Source organism: Oncorhynchus tshawytscha, unplaced genomic scaffold (assembly GCF_018296145.1).
Source record: "Oncorhynchus tshawytscha isolate Ot180627B unplaced genomic scaffold, Otsh_v2.0 Un_contig_4004_pilon_pilon, whole genome shotgun sequence".
In the NCBI taxonomy this organism is placed as follows: domain Eukaryota; kingdom Metazoa; phylum Chordata; class Actinopteri; order Salmoniformes; family Salmonidae; genus Oncorhynchus; species Oncorhynchus tshawytscha.
In genome coordinates this window covers 342,501-362,194 of record NW_024609736.1, presented here as the reverse complement: position 1 = coordinate 362,194, position 19,694 = coordinate 342,501, and the positions used below count along the sequence as shown (strand labels likewise).

Sequence of the window (19,694 nt, the reverse complement as noted above, 5' to 3'; positions counted from 1 at the left end):
TGTGAGTGTGGTGGTGTGTGTTACCGCTATGATCGGCAATAAAGGCTGACCCCTCGCTGTACTGCTGTATGAAGTGCTTATCTGCCATGGTGTTTGTGGAGCACCTTCCCCGTGTGAAAATCTCTCTCAGCCTCTGGAGCGTTGCACTGTCGATGGAGAAAAGGGGTTTAGTGCTGTGTGTGTAGGTGTGTTTGTTTGCAGGTGTGTGTGTAGGTGTGTGTGTGTGTGTGTAAGAGAGCGAGAGAGAGCAAGAGCGAGAGAGCAATGTGTGTCTGTCTGGTCTGGTCTTGGTCTGTCTGTTTGTGTGTGTGGCTGAGTGTGTGAGAGAGAGAGTCTGTGTGTGTGTTGGTGTGAATGCCAGTCAGTTGCTGAGAGGGCTGAGAGGGGTTAGCTGGGGGAGAAGGGGGATGGGGATGGGGGGTGGGGAAGGGGGTCAGGGGTGTGGGAGATGGGGGTCTGGGTACTCACTGTAGGGGACACACTCGTACTGTATCTCCAGGTACTTGTAGGTCCCTGGGCAGGGGTCTGGGAACACATCGGACCCTGCCACCACCACACACTGGGTACGGTTATTACACCTGTCCCACAGAGAGAGAGGGAGAGAGATGAGAGAGAGAGAGAGAGAGAGAGAGATAGAAAGAGCGAGAGAGAGAGAGGGAGAGAGAGAAATAGTGTGAGAGAGCGAGAGAGAGATACATTGATAGAAAGAGCGAGAGAGAGAGAGAGGGAGAGAGAGAGAGAGAGATATAGAAATAAGAAATAGCGAGAGAGAGAGAGAGCGGGAGAGAGAGAGAGAGATAGAAAGAGCGAGAGAGAGAGAGGGAGAGAGAGAGAGGGGAGATAGAGAACATCAAAAGGAACACAAAATTCAACATAAAAATTAGGATTTGGCTAAAAATACTTGAATCAGTTATAGAACCCATTGCCCTTTATGGTTGTGCAGCCTGGAGTCCGCTCACCAACCAAGAATTCACAAAATGGGACAAACACCAAATTGAGACTCTGCATGCAGAATTCTGCAAAAAATATCCTCTGTGTACAACGTAAAACACCAAATAATGCAAGCAGAGCAGAATTAGGCCGATACACGCTAATTATCTAAATCCAGAAAAGTGCCGTTAAATTCTATAACCACCTAAAATGAAACAAGTCCCAAACCTTCCATAACAAAGCCATCACCTACAGAGAGATGAACCTGGAGAAGAGTCCCCTAAGAAAGCTGGTCCTGGGGCTCTGTTCACAAACACAAACACACCCCACAGAGCCCCAGGACAGCAACACAATTAGACCCAACCAAATCATGAGAAAACAAAAATATAATTACTTGACACATTGGAAAGAATTTTTCAAAAAAAACTAGAACGCTATTGGACCCTAAACAGAGAGTACACAGTGGCAGAATACCTGACCAAAATGAAGGAAAACTTTGACTATGTACAGACTTTGCTATTGAGAAAGGCAGCCCAATGAAGGCAGACCTGGCTCTCAAGAGAAGACAGACTATGTGCACACTGCCCACAAAATGAGGTGGAAACTGAGGTGCACTTCCTAACCTCCTGCCCAATGTATGACCATATTAGAGACACATATTTCCCTCAGAGACCCACAAAGAATTTGAAAACAAATCCAATTTTGATCAACTCCAATATCTATTGGGTGAAATTCCACAGTGTGCCATCACAGCAGCAAGATTTGTGACCTGTTGCCACAAGAAAAGGGCAACCAGTAAAGCACAAATACCATTGTAAATACAACCCATATTTATTTTTATTTATTTTCCCTTTTGTACTTTTTGCACATCATTACAACACTGTATAAATAAATAATATGACATTTGAGTGTAATGTTTACTGTTAATTTTGTATTGTTTATTTATCTTTTGTTTATTATCTACATCACTTGCTTTGGCAATGTAAACATATGTTTCCCATGCCAATAAAGCCCCTCAAGGATCCGCCCCTTTTGTACATTTTCGCCTAGAATGACATACCCAAATATAACTGCCTGTAGCTCAGGACCTGAAGCAAGGATATACATATTCTTGGCACCATTTGAAAGGAAACACTTTGAAGTTTGTGGAAATGTGAAATGAATGTAGGAGAATATAACATTAGATCTGGTAAAATATAATACAAAGAAAAAGACATGTGTTTTTTTGTACCATCATCTTTGAAATGCAAGAGAAAAGCCATAATGTATTATTCCAGACCAGGTGCAATTTAGATTTTGGCCACTTTTGCAGCAGTGTATGTGCAAAGTTTTAGACTGATTCAATGAACCATTGCATTTCTGGTCTTTTTTTTTGTCAACACTGCCCAAATATGCCTAATTGGTTTATTAATAACTTTTCATGTTCAAAATGATGCACTCTCCTCAAACAATAGCAATGGTATTCTTTCACTGTAATAGCTACTGTAAATTGGACAGTGCAGTTAGATTAACAATAATCTAAGCTTTCTGACAATAGTAGATATGTCTCTGTCCTGGGAAATGTTCTTGTTACTTACAACCTCATGCTAATTGCATTAGCCTACGTTAGCTCAACCGTCCCGCGGGGGACCCACCGATCCTGTGGAAATTGAAATTGAATTGAAATTGAATTGAGAGTGAGAGAGAAACATGGGAACAGAGAAACAAACTAGACAGAGGAGAGAGAAGAGAGTGATGAGAATAAAATGAATGAGGACATTGAGAGAATGACAGAAGAGACAAAAGAGAAGAGGCAGATAAATGTCCTTGGGGCTAAAGATGGAGGGAACGGGTCAGAAGGGGGTCATTTCACACTAGACTAGATCATGTGACAGCTGGACCTGAGGGATGAGGCGATGGAGGGATGAGGGAGGAACAGGGGGAAGAGTGCCGTAAGAGTCTCCCTCCCCCGAAGGCTTGTGAGTGTGAGCAATTAAAGGTGAGAGAATGGGTGGGGACAGGTGCTGCTAAGACAGACAGACAGACACACACACACACACACACACACACACACACACACACACACACACACACACACACACACACACACAGAAACGCACACAAGGCAGGGAAACATTCAATTGCACATAACACCATCATAATTTAAGCAGCTCAATGTATGCTCCCTCACACACTCACACTCCCAGCACACACACTTCCCTTTTCTGCATATAATCCCCCCTCCTCTGTCCTCCTCTATCCTCCTCTATCGATCTCTGTCCTCCTCTATCCTCATCTATCCTCCTCTGTCTTCTATCCTCCTCTATCGATCTCTGTCCTCCTCTGTCCTCCTCTGTCCTCCTTTGTCATCCTCTATCCTTCTCTGTCCTCCTCTGTCCTCCTCTGTCCTCCTTTGTCATCCTCTATCCTTCTCTGTCCTCCTCTGCCGTCAACTATCCTCCTCTGTCCTCCTCTATCGTCCTTCTTTCCTTCTCTGTCCTCCTCTGTCCGCCTCTGCCCTCCTCTATCCTCCTCTGTCTTTTATCCTCTTCTATCCACCTCTGTCCTTCTCTGTCCTCTTCTATTCTCCTCTGTCCTTCTCTATCCTCCTCTATCTTCATCTGTCCTCCTCTGTCCTTCTCTATCCTCCTCTATCTTCATCTGTCCTCCTCTATCCTCCTCTGTCTTCCTCTATCCTCCTCTGTCCTCCTTTGTCATCCTCTATCCTTCTCTGTCCTTCTCTGTCCTCCTCTGTCCTTCTCTATCCTCCTCTATCTTCATCTGTCCTCCTCTATCCTCCTCTGTCCTCCTCTACCCTTCTATGTCCTCCTCTACCCTCCTCTATCCTCCTCTGTCCTCCTCTGTCCTCCTCTATCCTTCTCTGTCCTCCTCTATCCTCCTCTGTCCTCCTCTATCCAGCTCTATCCTCCTCTGTCCTCCTCTATCCTCCTCTGTCCTCCTCTATCTTCATCTGTCATCCTCTGTCCTCCTCTATCCTTCTCTGTCCTCGTCTATCCTTCTCTGTCCTCCTCTATCCAGCTTTAGCATTATTTCTCTCTTTCTGCTCTCTCTCTTGTTCATTCTCCATTTCTCTCCACGTCACTGCTGCACTCTCTTTATCTCCCCATCAGTGGTTCACTCTAGCCCGCTCCTTCCCTCCCTCCCTCCATCCCTACATCAATCCCCTTCAGATCTCCCCATCTCTCCATCCCTCCATCCCTACATCAATCCCCTTCAGATCTCTCCATCTCTCCATCCCTACATCAATCCCCTTCGGATCTCTCCATCTCTCCATCCCTCCATCCCCACACCAATCCCCCTGTCCTCCTCCAGATCTGTCCATCTCTCTCTCCCTCTGTGCTTCCCTCCATCTCACCAGTAGCACCCTCTCCTTCCGTTACATGTGTGATGGATAGCAGGGAGAGGGCTGCCATAGATCAGCTCTATGAGGAGGCAGATGCTAAGCACAACCAGAGTGCAGCTGCATGCAGCCACACTACAAACACATATCTCACTACACACATACTGCATGCACTCGACTTTACACACTAACAGCACATAAGATTAAAAAAACAAGCAGGACAGAAAGACACATCCACCCTGGGTGTCCTATGTCTTCTTATTTATCTTACACACACACACACACACACACACACACACACACACACACACACACACACACACACACACACACACACACACACACACACACCTATCCACCCAACCCTCCCACCTCCCCACAAGTACCTCTGTGACATGATCTTGAAGGCGTCAGGCAGGTAACACTGCACGTTCTCCATTTGGAAGGGGTCAGCGTCACAGATCTTGTCGTCTGTGCGGCCGTAGTTGGCCGTCTCAATCATGATGACATCACTGCCAGGGCAGCGCAGCTCGATGGGGTATCCCTCGCACGCCAGCTCTCTACGCATCAGGCCGAAGGGCATCGCTGACCGACTCAGAGCTACAGCAGAGAGAGAAAGATAGAGAGAGAAGGAGAGAGAGAGAGATAAAGTGTGTTATTGACAATGTAAGTGCATGGTATGAAATAGGAGGGAAATCATACAAACAAATGGCAGACATACCACTCTCTGTAGAATAACAGAAATAACATAAAGCAAATGGCTAGGTAGAGAAAATGCTAGTCATCATGTACAGTAGCAGAAAGACAGGGTCTAAGAGCAGAATTTGTATTTTTACATAGCAGTTAGAATATAACATAAACACAATGAGACCATCATCTCAATTCACAGAGGACACAACTAAAAACAGTGTAGCCAGCCTCAAAGACAGAGAGTGCAAGTGGATGTTGGATCCTAAAAGAGCACTTCCAGACCAGACCTGCCTCCCAAATGGCACCCTATTCCCTATTAAAAATAATGTGTGTACTATAGGGAATAGGGTGCCATTTGAATAGGGTGCTATTCCCTATAGTACACACATTATTTTTAATAGGGAATAGGGTGCCATTTGAGACACACCCCAGCTCTCCCAATCATGATATTTACCCACTTTGAGAGGCAAACTGTTCAACGTTCTGGCTTGTTCCATTAACAAACTCCCACACACACAGCCAGCAGCTCAACCCCCACCACTCAGACACGCACGCGTCTGACGCACAGCTCTGAAATAGAATGTCCTCACTTCACGTCTGCCTTCCAGCCGACGTCAACATTACACCTGAGTAAGGCTCACCTCCATACGGAGAGGGGGAATGAGGGAGGGAGAGGAGGAATGATGGAGGGAGAGGGGGAATGACGGAGGGAGAGGAGGGAGAGGGGGAATGACGAAGGGAGAGGAGGGAGAGGGGGAGTGATGGAGGGAGAGGAGGGAGAGGGGGAGGACGGAGGGAGAGGAGGGAGAGGAGGGAGAGGGGGAGTGACAGAGGGAGAGGAGGGAGAGGGGGAGTGATGGAGGGAGAGGAGGGAGAGGGGGAGTGACGGAGGGAGAGGGGGAGAGACGGAGGGAGAGGAGGGAGAGGAGGAGTGACGGAGGGAGAGGGGGAGTGACGGAGGGAGAGGAGGGAGAGGAGGAGTGACGGAGGGAGAGGGGGAGTGATGGAGGGAGAGGGGGAGTGACGGAGGGAGAGGGGGAGAGACGGAGGGAGAGGAGGGAGAGGAGGGAGAGGAGGAGTGACGGAGGGAGAGGGGGAGTGACGGAGGGAGAGGGGGGAGTGACGGAGGGAGAGGAGGGAGAGGAGGAGTGACGGGGGTAGAGGAGGGAGAGGAAGGAGAGGAGGAGTGACGGGGGTAGAGGAGGGAGAGGGGGAGGCAAGAAAATACATTGAACAGAGAAGAGAAGAGAAGAGAAGAGAAGAGAAGAGAAGAGAAGAGAAGAGAAGAGAAGAGAAGAGAAGAGGGCCTAAGAGAGGGAGAGAGATTCTCACCCTAGCCTCAGGCAGGGCCTCTCTGTACGAGGGCTGGCAGGCCCCTAGGCTCCCTCCCCCCACCTGTGTCGTCTGTCCGTTTGCCATTTGTACGCCCACTCCATGCAATCAGAAGACTGAGAGGGCAGCTAGGAGAGAGAGAGCTGGCGCGGCGGACAGAGAGAGGGGGCAGCCAGGGTAGCGGGGGTTAATCGCTGTGCCAGGGCTGAGAGGGCCACAGACATGCACAGAGAGACACTCTCCATCTACTCCATCTCTTTCTCCCTCTCCTCCATCCCCCTCTCCATCTCTCTTCATCTGCACAAGTAGGCTTTCTAGTGGCCTCTGCATTCAGTCCTTCAACAAATTCAGTCCTACTCAGCTCACCACAAAATGGCTGCAGCCTTGGCATGTCCTCCACAAGGTCCAGTAGATAAGCTCCCAAAAAATACCATATTGTTAAATTTGGCATAGAATAATGAAAATTGAGGTGCTTGTATAATTGTTCCGTGTTGAACAAAACCTGATATAGTGCCATTCATCAAAGCCTTGGGCCTGCATGTTGCTCCCCCTATAGGTCAATGGTGAAAATGCACTTGTCTGCATTTCATTTTGGGTCGTTGCTTCCCCTGAGTTGGATCTATGTGGCCCTGCATTTGCTGTTTTCTCACCCGTTTAAAAGTGCAAATGATAAAATCTTCACTTGAACATGATTGGTCAACTCTCCCAGCCTTCCTCCATCAATGTATGTGAATATTTGGGTTGCTGCAGTCCAGACCTGTGGCTCTCTAACCTTGCCCACTCTGAGAGCTGCAAAAACCTGAAATCAGTCGCCAAAGATAAGGGATAAAATGCCAAAAGGCTAAAAAGCAAGAATGTGCTCAACCAGGCGGTTGACATGCCAGTAAAAGGTACTATAGAGTAAGAATATGGTAAATAATTGTTTTATTAAAAATAATTATTTGGTGAAGAATATTATTGAATTGATGTCAAAACACTATATTATGCAACATACATTGATTAAACAATATTTCATGCCCCCTGTGGTAAATTAATCAATATTCAGACTAAAGAACGCCTATAAAATAATACCTTTAATTGTAAATAAAAAACTGCACTCAAATTGTCACATATCTGAAATTGTAGTCTGAACATGTGGAAAACATGATGGAGGAATATGGATCATTTGAAATGTAAGAAAATAATTTGGGGGGACATTGTACTATATACCACCCTGAAACGCATTCATTTAAATGTACTATATACCACCCTGAAACACATTCATTTAAATGTACTATATACCACCCTGAAACACATTCATTTAAATGTACTATATACCACCCTGAAACACATTCATTTAAATGTACTATATACCACCCTGAAACACATTCATTTATATGTACTATATACCACCCTGAAACACATTCATTTAAATGTACTATATACCACCCTGAAACGCATTCATTTAAATGTACTATATACCACCCTGAAACGCATTCATTTAAATGTACTATATACCACCCTGAAACACATTCATTTAAATGTACTATATACCACCCTGAAACACATTCATTTAAATGTACTATATACCACCCTGAAACGCATTCATTTAAATGTACTATATACCACCCTGAAACGCATTCATTTAAATGTACTATATACCACCCTGAAACACATTCATTTAAATGTACTATATACCACCCTGAAACACATTCATTTAAATGTACTATATACCACCCTGAAACGCATTCATTTAAATGTACTATATACCACCCTGAAACACATTCATTTAAATGTACTAATACCACCCTGAAACCCATTCATTTATATGTACTATATACCACCCTGAAACGCATTCATTTAAATGTACTATATACCACCCTGAAACGCATTCATTTAAATGTACTATATACCACCCTGAAACGCATTCATTTAAATGTACTATATACCACCCTGAAACGCATTCATTTAAATGTACTATATACCACCCTGAAACGCATTCATTTAAATGTACTATATACCACCCTGAAACGCATTCATTTAAATGTACTATATACCACCCTGAAACGCATTCATTTAAATGTACTATATACCACCCTGAAATGCATTCATTTAAATGTACTATATACCACCCTGAAACGCATTCATTTAAATGTACTATATACCACCCTGAAACACATTCATTTAAATGTACTATATACCACCCTGAAACGCATTCATTTAAATGTAATTCAATATTTATGTTTGGACACACAATGATCATCATTTGTTCAACCCTCATATGAAGTGATACTATGAGATTCAGATGAACTCATGGATATGATTTCAATTGTTTGTCTCTGTGTGACATATAAAGGAAGCTTGTGGTAGTTGTACGGGCCAATACGAACTAGTGTTCGCTCAACGACAGGAAGTCCACAGCTACATACAGAATGTGCTTGTTTTGTGCTGGGGAACCCCGTATTAAATACTAAGCATGGCCTCCCCTCCCCTCAATGAAAGCTGGGTTTGTATCCTGCCCAATGCATTCACCAAGTAACCAAGCCTATCCATTTGGGCGGCAGGGTACCCTAGTGGTTAGAGCATTGGACTAGTAACCAAAAGGCTTCATGTTCAAATCCCCTAGCTGACAAGGTACAAATCTGTTGTTCTGCCCCTGAACAGGCAGTTAACCCACTGTTCATAGGCCATCATTGAAAATAAGAATTTGTTCTTAACTTACTTGCCTAGTTAAATTAAGGTAAACATAAAAGGGTTTGACTGCCTTGAAATAAATCTTAATCATCAAAGATTTTTTTTAAAGATCACATTTGGGAGCAGCAAAACAGTGAGAAGACATTCTCATATGTCCATACGCCCATCATGGAATGAGAAATGTGATGATGCCGGTGACGTATTTAGAAACATTGTTTACCTGTAACATTTTCTTGTTAGGGGTTCAGGCAGCGAAGCTGCAAGAAAACATATTGTACTTGTTGGTTCCCCAGCAGTGAGCTCCCTTCTCCTACTCAAAGAGTTTTAGAGAGTTGTAGGGCTTCCCAGACACAGCCCATCTGTAAATAGCCCATCCAACTACCTACCTCATCCCCATACTTTTTTTGCTATTTTGCACACCAGTATTTCTACTTGCACATCACTCCAGTGTTAATTTGCTAAATTGTAATTACTTTGCTACTATGGCCTATGTATTGCCTTACTCCATTTGCACACACTGTATATATTTTTTTCTATTGTGTTATTGACTGTACATTTGTTGTGTAACTCTGTGTTGTTGTTTTCTGTAGCACTGCTTTGCTTTATCTTGGCCAGGTCACAGTTGTAAATGAGAACTTGTTCTCAACTGGCCTACCTGGTTAAATAAAGGTGAAAAAATGCATCACTATATTATCTAAGCATGTCTCCCCCAGTAAGTCTGTCTCATTCTACCTCTTGATGTTTCAATGGTGCCAAGGATAGTTCCAGTTTTTATATGCTCTGATGTTTGCCTCTCTATGACACACCAGGTCTGATTCCAGCAACATCTGCTGTTTGCTCTGTTTGGGTCCTCCACTGCTACTACATCTAAACAAGGTGTCACGAATCCCACTTCCTGAGTCTGTGTTTGCCTGTGTTTCTGTCCTGGAGTGTGTTTCCGGTGTCCTGGAATGCACCCTGTCTGGTTGCCGGGCGAATTAGCTTGTTGGGAGATCAATGTTCACCCGCACCTGTATCCCATCAGTAATCTGCACACCTGTCCTGATCATCACCTCTCCCCTTCAAAAGCTCTGACCTGACATCCATTCCCTGCCGGATCATTAGCCATGAACAGTATGTTGTGCCATAGTATCAGCCTCAAGTTGGATAGAATTTGTTTTGTTGTTTTTTACGTATTGCCTGCCTTAAACTTACCTCCGTTTGTTCTGTCTTCAGTTACTCACCCGGATCATTTACCCCATTCCCGCCTGGTTGTCGGAGGATTCCGCTACCCCATTGGATCCATCTATTTACTCCCATCAACTCACCACCGCTGCCCACTACGCCACCTGGATATATCTACCCATTCACATTCACTTGTAAATAAATACTCAACTTCTTCCTACTCTCCTTGTCCTGGTCTGCTTCTGGGTTCGATTTTGAAAGAACGTGACAGAACGATCCGGCCAAGGATGAACCCAGCGGACCTGGACTCTGTTTGCCATGCCATTACCCAGCAGGGGAAGACATTGGGACAACACAAGACGGCGCTACAGGAGATAGCGGGTTCAATCCAGAATTTATCTGCTAGCTTGACACAAATCCAGGATCAGCTCAGTTTGCCGGCGATTCATTCACCACCTGTTTCACCCATCTCACCTGCCGTGTCTGGTGCGGTTTCCTTCCGTGAACCCAAGGTACCGAAGCATGATAAATATGAAGGTGATTTGGGAAGATGCCGTTCTTTTCTTATGCAGTGTGGGTTAGTGTTTGATCTGCAGCCCCATTCTTACGCCACTGACAAGGCTAGGATAGCCTTTGTTATTGAACTGCTGCGTGGAAGAGCTCTGGAATGGGCTTCAGCCGTTTGGGAACGACAGGAGACCTGCATGGCTTCATACCAGGAGTTCACGGGAGAGATGAGAGCTTTTTGACCATCCAGTCCGAGGTAAGGACGCAGCTAAACGTTTGTTCACTCTTCGCCAAGGAGCTCGCAGTGTGGCAGACTTTATGATCGAGTTCAGGACATTGTCTGTGGAGAGTGGTTGGAATGAGGAGTCACTACAAGCGGCTTTTTACCAGGGGTTGTCGGAGCAACTCAAGGACGAGCTGATATCCTATCCAGAGCCTAGTGATCTAGACAGCTTGGTCACCTTAGCTATTCGGGTAGATAATAGAGTCCGAGAGAGAAGGAGGGAGAAGCAGTGGGGTCCATCTAATCAATCTGAGACTCGGTTACCATTCGGGTCAGGAAGTGGACCAGAACGGGTTGATCATTTTCCTTCACACGGGATTAGTGGAGGAGTCCTGCCGCCAGATCCTGAACCTATGCAAGTGGGGCGGCACGGGTTAACTAAGGACGAGCGCCAACGTAGACGTGAGACCAACAGCTGCCTCTACTGTGGTAGCTCGGGACATTACATCTCAGTTTGTCCTCAGCGCCCGTTAAACTGCTCGGCTCGTTAAGTTTGGGAGGTTTGTTAGCGAGCCAGTTTCAACCTCTCAAGAGCCCTGTCAGACCTCGTTTTCCTGCTACCCTCATAAATAAGAATCAGAGTTTAGCGATTAACGCTTTCATCGATTCAGGTGCCGATGACAGCTTCATTGATGCCGACTTAGTGGAACAGCTGGGGCTTTCCAAGGAGCAATTACCGGAAGCCATTGAAGCAACCACTCTGAACGGCAGTATTCTGGCACGGATCACTATGAGGACTGAACCGGTTAAGATGTTGTTGTCGGGGAATCATTCAGAGGTTATTTCTTTTTTCATTTTGCCTTCCCCCCATGTTCCTCTGGTTCTTGGATACCCCTGGCTAAGAGAACACAATCCTTCGTTTGATTGGGTGACTGGTAAGGTAACTAGTTGGAGCATTGAGTGCCATGCTAACTGTCTCAGGACTGCCTGTTCTCATGCTGTCCCCAGTCGTGTCAGTGAGTCTGCGCCTCCTGATTTGTCCCTGGTTCCTGAAACATATCACGAGTTGGGTGAGGTGTTCAGTAAGCAGAAAGCTCAGTCACTTCCTCCCCACCGACCTTATGATTGTACAATTAAGCTGTTCCCTGGAGCTGCCTTTCCCAAGGGACGGTTATACAGTATTTCTCGACCTGAGCGGGAAGCCCTGGAGACCTACATAAAGGTAGTCTCTTGCTGCAGGTCTCATTCGTCCCTCGTCATCACCCCTGGGAGCTGGATTTTTTTTTGTGAGTAAGAAGGATGGCTCTCTTCGACCGTGTATTGATTATCGGGGCTTGAATGATATTACGGTCAAGAACAAGTACCCCTTGCCCTTGATGAGCTCCGCTTTCGATTCTTTACAGGGTGCTACTGTGTTTATGAAGCTTGATCTACGCAATGCGTATCATCTGGTTCGGATCAAAGAGGGGGACGAGTGGTTGACTGGATTCAATACAGCTATGGGACATTTCGAGTACCAGGTGATGCCGTTTGGACTTTCCAACGCTCCAGCAGTGTTCCAAGTTTGGTGAATGACGTGCTGAGGGATATGATCGGTCTGTTTGTGTTCGTTTACCTGGATGACATCCTGATTTTCTCCAAGGAGCTTTCCAGCCACATCCAGCATGTTAAGCAGGTCCTGCAGCGGTTATTGGAGAACCGTCTGTTTGTGAAGGCAGAGAAGTGTGATTTTCACGCCCACACTACATCCTTCCTCGGGTACATCATCTCCAGGGGTGAGATCATGATGGACCAAGAGAAGGTTTGGGCGGTTCGGGATTGGGCCCGGCCCGGTACGAGATTGCAGCTCCAGAGATTTCTGGGATTTGCGAACTTCTATCGGAGGTTTATCCGTGATTACAGCCGGGTGGCCGCCCCTTTAACTGCTCTGACGTCTTGCACCAGAATTTTCTGTTGGACTCCTGAGGCAGACCGAGCATTTCTGAACTTGAAGAGCCGATTCACCAACGCGCCGATTCTCTCTCAACCTGACACTTCCCGTCAGTTTGTTGTTGAGGTGGACGCGTCTGATGTGGGGGTGGGTGCCATCCTGGCCCAGCGTAGCTCCACTGACGGTAAACTCCATCCCTGCGCCTTCTACTCTTGTCGTCTTTCTCCAGCTGAAAGAAACTACGATGTGGGTAACCGGGAGCTTCTCGCTGTGAAGCTTGCCTTGGAGGAGTGGCGTCACTGGTTGGAGGGAGCGGAGCAACCGTTTGTGGTCTGGACTGACCACAAGAATCTGGCTTACGTGCAATCGGCTAAACGTCTCAACTCCGTCAGGCCAGGTGGGCTTTGTTTTTTGGACGCTTCAATTTTTCCCTGACGTTCCGACCTGGGTCGAAGAACGGCAAAGCGGACGCCTTGTCCCGGATGTTCTCCAAAACGGATGAGAGTGGGGCCAAGACTGAGACGATTCTTCCCCAGAACCTTGTCGTGGGAGCCGTTACATGGAGGATTGAGGAGGATGTGATGGCGGCCCTTCGGACGCAGCCCGGCCCCGGTAACGGTCCACCCGGTCGGTTGTTCGTGCCTGAGTCAGTCCGTTCTGCTGTTCTTCAGTGGTCCCACGCCAGCAAGATAGCTTGTCACCCTGGCGTTGCTCGGACTATGGCACTACTGCGCAGACGATTTTGGTGGCCTGCCATGGGAGAAGATACCCGGAGGTTTGTTGCCGCATGTCCTGTTTGTGCTCAGAACAAAAGTACCAATCGGCCCAGCTCTGGGCTTCTTCACCCCCTACCTATTCCTCGGCGACCTTGGTCGCATCTGGCCCTGGATTTTGTCACAGGATTGCCCCCTTCTGTTGGGAACAGGGTCATTCTGACCATTGTGGACAGATTCAGCAAGTTTGCTCATTTTGTCCCTCTCTCCATGCTTCCATCTGCCACGGAGACGTCCGAGGTCCTGGTTAGGGAGGTTTTCAGGGTCCACGGATTGCCCAGTGACATTGTTTCTGACCGTGGTCCTCAGTTTACCTCTGCTGTCTGGAGATCCTTCTGTTTGGCCATTGGAGCTACAGTCAGTCTCACTTCTGGATTTCACCCACAATCTAATGGTCAGGCGGAGAGAGCCAACCAGAAGATGGAGTCCACGCTGCGTTGTCTTGTCTCCTCTGATCCCACCTCTTGGTCATCTCAATTACCCTGGGTCGAGTATGCCCATAATACCCTTCCTTCATCTGCCACTGGGATGTCCCCCTTCCAATGCCTGTACGGATACCAACCTCCCTTGTTTCCTTCTCAGGAGAGGGATCTTTCTGTTCCTTCTGTCCAGGCCCACATTCGTCGTTGCCACCGGACCTGGCATCGGGCCAGGAAGGTCCTCCTTAGAGTTTCTGACCGGTATCAGATCCAGGCGAATCGTCGCCGTATTCCTGCTCCCGCTTATACCATCGGAGATAAGGTTTGGTTGGCTACACGGGATCTTCCTCTACGGACTGAGTCGAGGAAACTGTCACCAAAGTTCAATGGTCCGTTTGTGGTGGAGAGAATCATTAACCCTGTTGTGGTCCGACTCAAATTGCCGGCAACGCTTCGAGTACACCCCACCTTTCATGTCTCCTGCCTCAAGCCGGTTCTCCTCAGTCCTCTGTTGCCCCCTCCTCCTCGTCCTCCTCTCCCTTGGATGATCGGAGGTGGTCCTGCCTACACGGTGTGCCGCATAATGGATTCCAGACGGCGGGGTCGAGGTTTCCAATATCTCGTGGATTGGGAAGGATATGGTACAGAGGAGAGGAGTTGGATTCCTCGGCGTCAGATCCTTGATGACGACCTGCTTCGTGACTTCTACCGCCTCCACCCTGGTGCTCCAGGTAGTCCGCCCGGTGGCGTTCGTCGGAGGGGGGGTACTGTCACGAATCCCGCTTCCTGAGTCTGTGTTTGCCTGTGTTTCTGTCCTGGAGTGTGTTTCCGGTGTCCTGGAACGCACCCTGTCTGGTTGCCGGGCGAATTAGCTTGTTGGGAGATCAATGATCACCCGCACCTGTATCCCATCAGTAATCTGCACACCTGTCCTGATCATCACCTCTCCCCTTCAAAAGCTCTGACCTGACATCCATTCCCTGCCGGATCGTTAGCCATGAACAGTATGTTGTGCCATAGTATCAGCCTCAAGTTGGATAGAATTTGTTTTGTTTTTTACGTATTGCCTGCCTTAAACTTACCTCCGTTTGTTCTGTCTTCAGTTACTCACCCGGATCATTTACCCCATTCCCGCCTGGTTGTCGGAGGATTCCGCTACCCCATTGGATCCACCTATTTACTCCCATCAACTCACCACCGCTGCCCGCTACGCCACCTGGATATATCTACCCATTCACATTCACTTGTAAATAAATACTCACCTTGTTCCTACTCTCCTTGTCCTGGTCTGCTTCTGGGTTCGATTTTGAAAGAACGTGACACAAGGCAAAGGTCTGGAATTAATCCGAGCCGTGTTACTGCACTATAGCAGACTTTTAAAGATAATTTATGCTTGAGCCGTCATGCTTAGTGTTTTCTGTGAATTTGATCTCTGCTAACATCTGGGAAAATTCCTTTAAAAGGCTCATAGAGAGCAATAGTAATAGTGTCTTTTTGTAGGCACTAATGCAGGCTAACACTGTCATGGCTCGCTGGCCAAAGCTTATGGGGAAATGAATGTTTTTTTGGGAGGGATTCAGGATAAATGCTGAAAATAATGTCTGGTAAACACAGGCTTAGGAGATCTGATACGTGTTATTCTATGAGACAATCTTCATCAGCCTTTTGTGAAATTTGAAGCATTTATGTAATCAAAACAAGCAAAAAGCTAACGATGTGCTAACATGTAAAAAGATAAAACTACATCTCAGGTCGCGTACCTTTGACATTGAGCTAAATGGCTTAGGTCACCTTATCAGACTTAGCTTACCTTATCAGACTTAGCTTACCTTATCAGGCTTAGCTTACATTATCATACTTAGCTTACCTTATCAGACGGACCCAAAGTCTCCTCTAGACATCGTTGGGGAACTGATAAAATGAGCACCTTCCCGCTGAGGAGATATGGTTGCAGCCTGGAGCAAAACAATATAGCATCATTTTTGTTGGAGCTGGTAAGCAGAAAGCTAACTAAGCTAACTAGCTTTTAGGCGGACTAGTGTAGCGTAGACTCGTTTGCATGGTCAGCGTAGTGACGTGAAAATGCTTGCTACTAACGCTGAAGTTCAAGTTCTCTGACAGTTAGCGACTCATTAGCAAGTGACTTATTTTGAGAAGGTAAAGGCTTTATAATTCCTAACGTTCATGTTAACTGACTTATCATCTCATAGAACAAAACATATAAGATATCCTAAGCCTGTGTTAACCTCAGACCTTATTTTCAGCATTTATCTCAAATGGGAATAGCAAACGAACCAGAGGTAGAAAATTATCATTCATTTACGTTATTTAGGACTACAAGCTGGCAAGTGCTATTGTCGACTGTCCAGCGCGCTGCGCTATAACTCCACATGGGTTGAATCCCGGCCAAAGTCCCATTCACCCATTCCTCTTTTCATATATTTTATTAATGCAAGACAAAACACGCAAGCTTTGTATTTAACACACCACTTTGAAAGTGAGAGTATCAACATTTCACTGGGGTTTCTGATGGATTGTCATCATTGTTGAGATTGTTGCATTTTTGTGACTATATCAGGTTTTGTTACGTGCGAATTTCAATGCTTCTACACCAAAGTGAATCATTTTGCAGCTTACCTAGTGGACTAACAGTCAGAGCTCAGAGGCAGAGGGACGAGTTGGCAGGGGAGCTCTCCCTGGTGATGAAGGACAGCCAGTACATATGAGTGGAGCTTTCCACTGCCAGCTAGACAGATAACTGCTGTCCATGGTGCTGAAGGAGTATGACGAGAATACATCTATAGAAATGCATTTGGAGAGCAATAACCATTGGAGTCTGGCTATGGTTTGTTCTACATCAGACAGACTAGAATAACCAATGGAACTAGCAATGCATTGCGCTACATCAGAGTGACTGCAACGTCTATGGGAGGGAACAGTCCATGGTACTGAAAACAGAATGATAGGTAGTGATAGGCTCTTTACAACCTTGAATCAACAGAGGGAACTGTTCATGGTACTGAAAACAGAATGATAGGTAGTGATAGGCTCTTTACAACCTTGAATCAACAGAGGGAACAGTCCATGGTACTGAAAACAGAATGATAGGTAGTGATAGGCTCTTTACAACCTTGAATCAACAGAGGGAACAGTCCATGGTACTGAAAACAGAATGATAGGTAGTGATAGGCTCTTTACAACCTTGAATCAACAGTGGGAACAGTCCATGGTACTGAAAACAGAATGATAGGTAGTGATAGGCTCTTTACAACCTTGAATCAACAGAGGGAACAGTCCATGGAACTGAAAACAGAATGATAGGTAGTGATAGGCTCTTTACAACCTTGAATCAACAGAGGGAACAGTCCATGGTACTGAAAACAGAATGATAGGTAGTGATAGGCTCTTTACAACCTTGAATCAACAGAGGGAACAGTCCATGGTACTGAAAACAGAATGATAGGTAGTGATAGGCTCTTTACAACCTTGAATCAACAGAGGGAACAGTCCATGGTACTGAAAACAGAATGATAGGTAGTGATAGGCTCTTTACAACCTTGAATCAACAGAGGGAACAGTCCATGGTACTGAAAACAGAATGATAGGTAGTGCTAGGCTCTTTACAACCTTGAATCAACAGAGGGAACAGTCCATGGTACTGAAAACAGAATGATAGGTAGTGATAGGCTCTTTACAACCTTGAATCAACAGAGGGAACAGTCCATGGTACTGAAAACAGAATGATAGGTAGTGATAGGCTCTTTACAACCTTGAATCAACAGAGGGAACAGTCCATGGTACTGAAAACAGAATGATAGGTAGTGATAGGCTCTTTACAACCTTGAATCAACAGAGGGAACAGTCCATGGTACTGAAAACAGAATGATAGGTAGTGATAGGCTCTTTACAACCTTGAATCAACAGAGGGAACAGTCCATGGTACTGAAAACAGAATGATAGGTAGTGATAGGCTCTTTACAACCTTGAATCAACAGAGGGAACAGTCCATGGTACTGAAAACAGAATGATAGGTAGTGATAGGCTCTTTACGACCTTGAATCAACAGAGGGAACATTTTACACATCAAGTCTGCCCCTTTCTTTGGTCGGTCCCATTTTCTCAGTTTACCTCAGAGTCAAACCTAGCTATCTCCAACCAACCAGATCTGACAAGAGAACTTCAAAAAGCTGCTGCTCTCCTCACCTACTTAGCCCTCTTATACTCTCCTGACCAGACTGTATTAGCAGTTGAGAAAGGCAGGATGCCGAAAAGCTGGGTTCTATGCTGGCTTATTGATATAATTAATTAAAATGACTGAATAAAGCATATAAACAGCCTGTATTAGAGACTAGACTAGGAGACACTGTCTCTTCTCTCTTCTCTCAGTGCTGGAACACACAGAACAGAACAGAACAGGCCTGTTTTCCTTGGCAGTTGATGATGAAGCCCTGGGTGAATTAGACTTCAGTCTATCTATTCAGGAAATGTGCCCGTAAGGGTCAACGTCAATGTCAGTCATTTCCAGAGATGCTGTGTAGCTGCAGCTACATGACTCACTGCATTGAGACTAGCTCATATTTCTAAACGCCACTCATTCATGCAGCTGCATTACTTGGGTAATGTTGTGTCAGTGTGTAACTAAGGACATTAAGGCTGAATAGCCAGATCAAATTTATTTAAAATCCTTTATGCCTCACCAGCATAATATTTCTTCTTAACGGCCTTATAAAAACACAACCAGACAAAGATGGCAAAAACACATTCATATTAGGAACACAGATGTTTCACACTCTCTCTCTCTCTCGCTCTCTCTCGCTCTCTCTCGCTCTCTCACAAACATTCTAATAAATGCATGCATAGTCACCCACGCACACACACAGACAGAGACACATGCACACGCAAACACACACACACACACACACACACACACACACACACACACACACACACACACACACACACACACACACACACACACACACACACACACACACACAGTGCGGGGAATCTGTACTTTACTTTACTTTACTATTTATATTCTGCACAAATGTTACTTTTACTTCACTACATTCCTAAAGAAAATATATTTTTACTCCATTACATTTTCCCTGACACCCAAAAGTACTCGTTACATTTTGAATGCTTAGCAGAACAGGAAAATGGTCTAATTCACACATTTATGAAAGAGAACATCCCTGGTCATGCCTACTGCCTATGATTTGGCAGACTCACTAAACACAAAAGCTTCATATGTAAATGATGTCTGAGTGTTGAAGTGTGCCCCTGAACATCCGTAAATAAAAATAACAGAAAATCGTTCCGCCTGATTTGCCTAATATACGGACTTTGAAATTATTTATACTTTTACTTTTGATACTTATGTATATTTTAGCAATTACATTTATTTTTGATTCTTAAGTACATTTAAAACCCAATACTTTTAGACTTTTACTCAAGTAGTATTTTACTGAGTGACTTTCATTTTTACATTTACTATTACAGTTTTTTTTTTTTACAATCGCTAGGACCCATTTCTCAATACTTAAGTCACTTTTTCAAAACTCTTCACACAGTTCTCCTAATCAACTTTCAGCTTGGCACAGCAGTTCATTTCATATCCAAAATGAACTCAAACCACCAAAACACATGTCTCAAATCAACTCATTCTTCCATAACAGTAGCAAAGGTTGTCACCCAACAAGCACACTTTGTC

General features: G+C 45.5%; 1 protein-coding gene across 1 annotated transcript in view; it reads right to left on the bottom strand.

Annotated features, from left to right (window-relative positions):
* Positions 1 to 433: 433 nt before the first annotated feature.
* The window catches only part of LOC112236239 (adhesion G protein-coupled receptor L1), a 143,477-nt gene continuing 124,216 nt past the window's right edge, over positions 434 to 19,694 (bottom strand). Inside the window, exons 4-5 of the mRNA XM_042317381.1 lie at positions 4,657 to 4,870; positions 434 to 578 (exon numbers count right to left, since the gene is read on the bottom strand). Of these exons, the coding sequence (XP_042173315.1) occupies positions 434 to 578; positions 4,657 to 4,870 (359 nt within the window). The remainder of the gene's footprint in view (positions 579 to 4,656; positions 4,871 to 19,694) is intronic.